This window comes from Scophthalmus maximus, chromosome 11, assembly GCF_022379125.1.
Source record: "Scophthalmus maximus strain ysfricsl-2021 chromosome 11, ASM2237912v1, whole genome shotgun sequence".
Taxonomy (NCBI): Eukaryota; Metazoa; Chordata; class Actinopteri; order Pleuronectiformes; family Scophthalmidae; genus Scophthalmus; species Scophthalmus maximus.
Window position 1 is genome coordinate 20,117,700 of NC_061525.1, and position 8,858 is coordinate 20,126,557.

At 47.6% G+C, this 8,858-nt stretch overlaps 1 protein-coding gene across 1 annotated transcript; it reads right to left on the reverse strand.

Annotated features, from left to right (window-relative positions):
- Positions 1-1,649: 1,649 nt before the first annotated feature.
- her13 (hairy-related 13) lies at positions 1,650-8,666 on the reverse strand. Its single transcript, XM_035623990.2, has 5 exons — positions 8,143-8,666; positions 5,532-5,687; positions 5,086-5,172; positions 4,881-4,962; positions 1,650-3,444 (listed from the first exon to the last, which is right to left on the reverse strand). The coding sequence occupies exons 2-5, from the start codon at positions 5,616-5,618 to the stop codon at positions 2,978-2,980; spliced, it is 723 nt and encodes a 240-aa protein (XP_035479883.1). The 5' UTR covers positions 5,619-5,687; positions 8,143-8,666; the 3' UTR covers positions 1,650-2,977.
- Positions 8,667-8,858: the final 192 nt, after the last annotated feature.

Genomic DNA, 8,858 nt, shown 5'->3' on the forward strand with positions numbered 1-8,858 from the left:
GCTCGCCTCACAGACGGCTGAGAGGCGATGGAGGATGGCAGGGTTTCCCCCCCGGGGGATCCGTTTCAGCGCCATATGCTCGCCCTCCGCCGTTAAAAACCTCTCTCACGCCAACTGTTGCATTTCGCTGACCTTTGACCCCAGAATCCATACACACGGTCACAAAAACCCCACAGCTGATGCACTCGGACGTGGCTTGACTAAGAAAAAATCTGCTCTGTCGCCTGTCATTTCGTCATTTTTCAGTTGGCAGATTGTGTTCACATGGAGGGAAATATTCACACACTCATTAACTCAGACAAGTTCCGAACTATATGGAAAAAGTAATATTTCCAGTTATATGTCTGATGGAGGGAAAATAAAGTGTAAATGTGCAGGTCGACAGGTTTATTATTTTTTTAATCAATTATCGTTGTTCTGCACTAGAGATTATGGTTTCGTGATTGTTGGGCCGGAGTGACTTTCTAGTTTATGAAATTGTTTATTACGGGTTTTTAGATTAGGCCGAAAAGCAACCAGACATCTTTTGGGTGACCAGGTTGGAAAACACAGCTGGAGGTGTGGGGCTGCTTCATTGGGGGCCATCAGTTATGTTCACATATGCATGTTTTATGAAGCTTCCTTTGCACTTCTAACTGTTTTTGACGGAGTTTGAATGCAGGTGAACTAATAATGTTGAATAACCTGAAACAGTTTTCATCTTAGCCCCTGATGTCGTGATGATCAAGTCAAAAATCGTGTGTGTGTGTGTGTGTGTGTGTGTGTGTGTGTGTGTTTGTGTGTGTGTGTGTGTGTGTGTGTGTGTGTGTAGCTGGTCCCTTTGAAGAATCTGAGCCTGCTGGAATCCTCTTCAGTGTCTTTTCACCTCTGCAGCCTTTTGACGCTCGTCTTCTGTCAAATGGCTGTCAAACCTTTGATCACCGTGTCTCGTCCGCTCCCATTTCAATGGCGTTTCCTCCGACGTTCACACCCCGGGTCCCCTCACCTCCACCTCCACCTCCTCCTCCTCCTCCTCTTCCTCCACCCCCCAGGCTTGTCGCGAACTCCTTCGGGACTCCACAATCACCTGATATTGCCAAATTTGGGTCGCGGCGCGGCGCTCTTTTTACGCGTAATGGAAAAACGAGAGAGAATTTGCGCTTGGCACCGGTTCGGACCTGCAGATGTGTGGTGCCCGCCGCTGGGTCGTCGTCTCCGCTGTGGGCCGGGGGCTGCACGGTCCACTCAGACCAGACAGGATCTCACAGTCCTTTGTTAATGGGCTCGGTGCGTCCGAGGTGAGAGGGGACGAGACTTTGGAGAGGTGCGACTCTTTCATGTGCGCGCACAGCTGCGCCGCAGCTCCGAGGAGCAGGGGCGTTTCAAGGGACTTTTGGGGCCACGGGTTATAAAGGGAACTGGGGCCCCCCTACATCGAACCGGGGGCCTTGTAAGTTTGTAAGGTTTCTGACTTGAGTGTTTTTGCAGCCTCCTGTACAAAAGCGATCATAGAATTTAAGGGGGTTCTCACAAAAGTGTCATTTATATATATATATATATATACTTTTCAATATGATAAATTATCACTCCCTTGTTCCTGCTTCCTGTTTTCACACTCATCACTGACTCACATCACACACACACACACACACACACACACACACAAAACCTTTCAGTTACATTATTTTATTTTTGCAAACTCAACACAATAAACATGGCAACAACTTGTCTACAAACCATTACACAACATAAAGTGGTCACTCTGTCTGCAGGAGGCTACACTGGTCCAATACACTACAGGGCCTTTATGAAACACAATATAGAAATATTTATATTAATCAGAGGCAACGCCAAATCTTCAATCTAAAAGAGCTTTTACTCCACGGTACAAAATCCTTATATACACTTGAGTCACTGACATAAGAAGTGTGAACGTCCGCAACAGTGTTCCGTTTTTCTGTCCTTTGTCGGGTTATAAGTGTGTAGAGAGGGAGGGAGGGGGGGTTCTTCAGGTGTGTGTGTGTGTGTGGGGGGGGGTACCAACAGAGGATTCAAAGCCAGGGGTGTCACTTCCCTCGAGAGGAGGGGCCCCTCTGATGAGAGAGAGAGGAAAAACTCCACCTTTTTAACACTCGGGTTTACACGCTCGTCTCTGTCCGAAGCGCCGCAGGAATGTTTCTCTCCTCGTGACGTATTGTTCCGTCGACTCTCCTAGTTCTACTTCTTACACTTCACCAAAGCTGCTTTCAGACGGGCACCGAGGTCCGGACACTTTCCTGAACCTCTCCGGAGGGGGACTGCGTGTCAGGATGCAAATGTTGCTCTGGACATTCTCCTGGGCCGTTGCCGCCTTGTAAAATTTCCGGAGAATGTCCCGAGTAGGCCAGTGCGAGAAATACAGCAGGAAATTCACTTGCTTCGTGACTGTAATACAAAAACACTGCTTTCCGCAGCAGGATTATCACGTCATGTCCTGCTTCTTACTGCTCGAGAATGTTCTGGAGATTATTCCATCGGACTCGGAACACTTTCCTGCTGCGGTTCCTCAAAATGTGAATGGTGAACTACGCAAAATGTCCGGATGCAAATGTTGCAGACATTCTCCGGAGGTTCGTGTCTGATAACAGCGGCTTTAGTGGTTTCCTACATTTCCCAGAGTTCAGAGGGAAGCGGCTGTAAAATCGCTGCATTTGGTTGTGGGGGGAAGAGAAAACGGTCCCTCCTCAAAAGGGGCAGATGCTTTCCATATTTGGTCGCCCGCGGCGGCTGTCCAAGCCCTAACTCTTTTTCTTTGTTGAACAGGTTTGAATCGTGGAACACCAGCGTGGGGAGTGACAAAAGAAAATCCACACAGACGTGAGTCCAGAAATGCAACGTACGCCACTGACATTTTTGAAAGTGTTCATAAGGTGGATTTTTCTCTTCTGTGTGTTCAGCAGGAGCGGCCCGGTGTCACAGCCACATCCCCCCGCCCCCTCGGTGTGTCCCCTTCAGCCCTCTACCAGGGTCTCCACATGGACTGGGGGTAGGCCACGCTCAGGGCCTCCCTGCTCTCCATGCCCTCCGTGGAGCTCTGGTTGTGCTCGCTGTCGGTGTCGTCCAGGTCGGAGCAGAGGTCCTCGCTGGACGCGGTGGAGGGTGCCGGGGAGAGGGCCGAGGACGAGCCCACTGAGGGGCTCCTCCTTCCTCCCCCGGGCGAAGCCAGGGCGGCGCACAGAGCCTCGCCGTCCCCGTGCCAAGTGCTGCCGTTGTGGCTGCCGGGCCCGTCCGTGATCAGGTCCATCAGCACATCCTGCAGGTGGTCCTCGTTCAGGGGCATGCACTCCAGCAGGTGGTTGAGAAGCTCCGCCGCCACCGTGGCGTCGATCCCGGGGCAACTGGACACGAACATGTGGACCTCGTGCATGCACTGGATGTAGCCGGCGGCGAACCGCTCGCTGGCTTCACGGTTCAGTGAGTCTGTTTCTGTTGGAGGAGAGAGAATGTTATGAAATGACCAAAACCTCGCTGCCCCCATATACTACTACTACTTGTGCTACTGCTGCTACTGCTACTACTACTACTACTACTACTACTACTACTATTACAACTACTACTACTATTACTATAAAGTACTAATACTACTCCTACTCCTACTACTACTACTACTACTACAGCTATTACTACTACTCCTACTACTACTACTTCTGCTACTACTACTACTACTAATAGTTCTACTACTACTACTAGTACTACTACTACAACAAATACTACTACTATTACTACTACTACATACATATATATACATCAGTAGTATACATAGATATACTACTGATACAGTTCTGAAGAATTTGTATATCCATTTTGTGAAAATGCTCCACTTTATTTTTGAGTGGCAACAATTAATCGATCAATCAATCGACTACTTAATTAATCGCCAACTATACTGATATTTTTAAGAAGTTTTTATGGGCGAAAAAAAAAGAGGCAAATTTCTATAACTCTATGACAGTAAAGTGAATATTTTGGGTTTATGGGCGAACCCAACTTCATCTTGGGGTTTGGTAAAAACACCTTTTCATGGATCAAACAACTAATCATTGGATCGAGAAAATAATCAACATTATAGATTAAAACTTTTAACTCTATATTACCACACTACATCCATATGTTACTTAGTCAACATAAAGAAACAATAATAATTCTGCATCAGACCTTACTTTTCATTTTAAATACATTTTGTTTTACAAACCATCCCCACCTCTGATCTCACAAGACAAGTCATCATCACTGTTCAGTCGTTGACATTTCTCCCGATTTAAGAACGGTTTGGTTAATCTGGTTAATCCAGGTGAGAACATGGAGCAACCAGATTAGATTTGTGATTCACAAACCATACAGCTTGGTCTTAAATGTTTTCTACCCAGGATGGATTGATTTGATGAATACTTTTTTCTCTTATTTTGAACTTGGATTGGTCAAATATCCATAAAACTTTAAGACAATGTTTTTGTTTTGTCCACACCAAAGATATTTAGTTTACTGTCACAGAGAAGCAAAGACCAAAAACTACTTGAACCCATTAATCGATTTATCAAAATAGTTGGCGATTAATTTAGTGATGGATTACTAATCGATTAACTGTTGCAGCTCTTATTGAAATCCACATAAATCATAATATCAGACTGGAAATCATTCACAGGAGGATTCCATAGTATCTTTCGAAACCACAAAAGCTCATCACCAAACTATAAAGGCAATATCCATGTAGTCACTGGTTTTTAGGGTTTACCCAGTAAAACCAGAGACTGAACATCACCTGTTCGCTTCCTGGTCGTACACAGGACAGATCACTGAGTTCTGCAGGATTACAGAGGGAGTAAATAAACTGTTATTGGATATGACAGAAATTTGGCACAGACCTTGGCTGCGGTTCTTCAGGACGTCCTCCACCTTCTTCACCGTCATCTCCAGCACCTCCGCGTTCTCCATCTTGGAGTGGAGCTGTGGAAAAAGGACCAGCAGAGCTCCTTTTTTAGAAAAACCATAGTAAATCTAGGCTCTACTCCATATGGAGACTACCACCGGTCCAGGTGAGGCTCCGGTCCTACTCCGTTTATCACTCACGTCCGTGTCCGCCAGCAGCGTCCGCAGCTCCTGCAAACTCTCGTTGATGCGAGCTCGCCTCTTCCTCTCCACCAGAGGTTTCCTGACCTGCGGGGTGGACGAGAGATCGAACTTCACTACTGAGAACGAAAGCACAAATCCGCACGCAGCAGCGTCTCCGCGGAGAGAGCGCGTGCGTAAAAGCGAACAGCGGTCGGGGTCTCGTGAGTCCGTGACCTGCGACCATATGCTGGACGTTGTCAGGATCACCGGCCGACACATTCCACCGAGAGCATGAAAGGAGGCAACTCTGGGGTCTTTACATCTCTGCAGGTTTGCAGGCGGTGATAGGGAATGTTTTACAGAATGATGCGGTGGAAGAAGAAAAAACGACGTGACAAGTGCGTCGCGGCCAGGTGTGTGTGTGTGTGTGTGTCCGGAGGGTGCGTGGGCAGCAGGCTCCATACCTTCCTGTCCGCTTTCTGAATCCCGTAGTCGGACTCGTCTTCGTCCATGTCCAGGCCCGTGCTGCTGGGCCGAGCCGAGGGGGCCATGTTGGTTGTGGATCGCCGCTTCTGTGGCTTCTCCCTTTTTCTTTTCTTTTTCTTTTTTACCTCTGTCTTCTGTAAAAAAACAAAAAACAAACAGGGGGCCGCTGGCTGGCGAACGGAACCGGTTACAGGAAGATGATGAAGAAGAAGAAACAGAAGGGAGAAAAAAACCAACAACCTCGCAGGCGAGAGGCGCGCAGAGGCAGAGGCGTCCCGTGTTTATTATGCAATCCTATTGAGTCGTGCTGCTGGCGCTGAGTGGCCGTTGTTAGTATTTATAAGGGCTTATTAACATGTGAATGGGGGCTGAGCTGCGCTGGCTGGGGGGGGGGACAACAGAGCCGCACACGGCCGGAGCCAATGAGCGCCCACCCCTATTGTCCGCGGCCGGCCCCGGCTTGCGCCTCGCAGAGCCGGACGGGCTTTTAATCAGACAGTCTGTTGGGTGAAGGGGGGGGAACGACCGCTCCCCCTCCTCTCCTCTCCTCTGTCTGCTGCTGCTGCTGCTGCCACTAATGAACTGTGTGCACCTCCATTCAACTCAAAAAACAGAACATGAGAGTGATGCCTGCTGCACATGATTCTTTTTTTATATATATATATCTATCTAGAAGTCAGAGGACCGAGGCGCAGAGTTTTGACGCAAAGGTTCGGCTCTTCAGGGTTTTAATATGCCACAACATAGTGCTTTACATGTGTGCATGTAAACCCCCTCGTTGTATATACAATTGATTATGGACATCTCGGCCACCACTGGGACTCTGTCCAGTCTCTTCCCTCTGCCCTACCCACTCTTCTCTTCTGCCTGCTTTTGTGTGGATTCACGCGGCTGTTTGTGCGGATGTAACGCGATGCCTTCAGTTGGCAGCTGCTGCTGCCGCCGCTGGCTGCTGGCTGGCGGCCCCTCGGCCCAAAGTGAATCAGCCCGGGGAATTAAGGGCCCTTCTCCTCCAAAAGAAAGCGACAGGTGTTGGCCCCGCGCCTCGTTTGTTCTCCCTCTCCGTTGTTGGGCGACTTCTGATTTGCGCCCCCCCCTGATTCTCACGTTGCCTACTCTGCTGCAGAGAGAGTCAGTCTATAATATCTGGCTGCCTTTATTTTATCACGGCAAATGCACTTATATTATGATTGTGTAAAACTTTAATTCCGAGAAATCGACTGATGCGGACCTGTGCTATCGGTATCAGAAGTGGTTTGGACGAGCTGCTTTAGTCCTTTGGCGCACAATTGTCTATTTGTTTATGTCTAATGAGGGCGCCCCGGCCTCTGCCCTCGTTATTGGACGCGCGTTGTACAGGCTATTATCATGCAAATCGGCTGCACAATAGAGCAGTTCTGTGTGCTGGAACAGGGGAGCACGCAGGCATCTGTGCCACGCACCCTCCAGGTATACGTGTCAATGGCTTCATCATCAGGTGCTCTTCTCCCCCCCCCTTTTTTTTTTTTACGCACGGCATATCTCCACAGCGTTTCCGCAGGATGCACCACTAAACTTCTACAGTGCCCCCAAATGAAGGCTGAGTGTCAGACCTTTGAAGTGGAGGGCTTTTTTTTTTTTTGGCACCTCGCCACCCCCAGATCCCTGCTGCAGAGCTGTAATGGTGTGTGGACTGTGTGGGGAGAGAGAGCAGCTGTCTCGGGCTCGCTTTTGTTGGGTGAGCGAGCTCGAGGAACCAGGCGACCCCCTCTCTCCCACTGCACACCCCACCCAGCCCACTTCAGAACGCGCCGCCTGGCGCCATGTGGCGGCCAATCATAACGACAATAATAGCTGGGAGAATTGGCCATATGCACGTTTCTATATCCCTTCTGGATTCCAGAAAGCCAAATGATGAATAATCTTTATGAAAGAGTATAAATGCACCAAACACTGAGTTTGACAGGAGCTACAGGCCCATGTTGACGGTGTTGTCCGCACAGATGGAGATGACTGACGATCTCTTTAAAACCTGATGTGTTCCTTATCTGCCCAACCTAATTACTTCGGAATTTGTATAGTCAACAAAGTTCAAATGATGCATAGCAGACCAGAGCCTACTACAGAGAGTTGTCTGTGGCACCCGGCCTCTATCTTTGTTCATTGTTGGTCCTTTCAACCTCAAGAAATGAACATAATTATGTATAATATATTATAATGGGCCTAATACAATTATTTATAATCAATCGTCCCTCCACCCCATCCTGATAAATCAAACCATGCAGACATTGGCTTGACTGGTTACTTTAACTTCTCTGTTTCCAGTGGAGAAATACCTTAAATAAATAGACCCTATGGAAATATATGGAATCACACAAGGAAATCACACCTAAATATTGGCTCTGTTCACTTTGTGTCCCAGTGACAATGTGGAGTGCAGCCATTGTTAATTTATCATTTAGGCGGATACATGCTGTATGTGCTCTCTCTACTGTGAGATGTCTAAATTCCTCATGTGAAAATAGTTTTGAGCACCACAAATGTAACTAGCCTTAGATATAATAACAAAAAAACAAAAACATTTTTTCTTCATCATTTGGTTGCACTGACCTTTTCAATGAAAGCAGACCGGCCAAACCACTGATATTATCTGTAGCAGCCAACATGTTTGGTAGTAAACACTGTTTCTGGCCACCTGACAAACGTGAGGTCCAATAAGGCTTTTTCACTGAAGACATACGTTGACATGTCAGAGCAGGAAAAGCACAGGTGATGGCTCACCGTCACCTGGCTGTAGTTTAAAACAAGAAAAGAGCCGTAGCTCTGACTTTGTGGAAAAAATGCCCATCTTTTCTTTCTTTCTTTTTAAGGTCTGTTTGGTCTCAAAGAGTCAACAGCAAAAGAACAACAGAGCTAAAATACAGGAACTAACAAACATCTGTTTGATAGTTTACAATTTGAGACCAAACAGAGTTAAACACAGTAATCTATGTTCACACAGCTAGCTTGTTCCTAGCTTGTTCCTAGCTTGCTCCTAGCTTGTTCCTAGCTTGGTCCTAGCTTACTCCTAGCTTGTTCCTAGCTTGTTCCTAGCTTGTTCCTAGCTTGTTCCTAGCTTGCTCTTAGCTTGTTCCTAGCTTGTTCCTAGCTTGCTCCTAGCTTACTCCTAGCTTGTTCCTAGCTTGTTCATAGCTTGGTCCTAGCTTGTTCCGAGCTTGCTCCTATCTTGTTCCTGGCTTGGTCCTAGCTTGCTCCTAGCTTGTTCCTAGCTTGTTCCTAGCTTGCTCCTAGCTTGGTCCTAGCTTGTTCCTAGCTTGTTCCTAGCT

Excerpts from the sequence above, each read along its gene's own strand:
- her13 (XM_035623990.2), bottom strand. The coding sequence starts at position 5,618 with ATGGCCCCCTCGGCTCGGCCCAGCAGCACGGGCCTGGACATGGACGAA. Across the intron at positions 4,963-5,085 it reads CGCTGCTGGCGGACACGGAC|CTCCACTCCAAGATGGAGAA; the intron begins GTGAGTGATAAA and ends CTTTTTCCACAG. Across the intron at positions 3,445-4,880 it reads CCTGAAGAACCGCAGCCAAG|AAACAGACTCACTGAACCGT; the intron begins GTCTGTGCCAAA and ends CTCCTCCAACAG.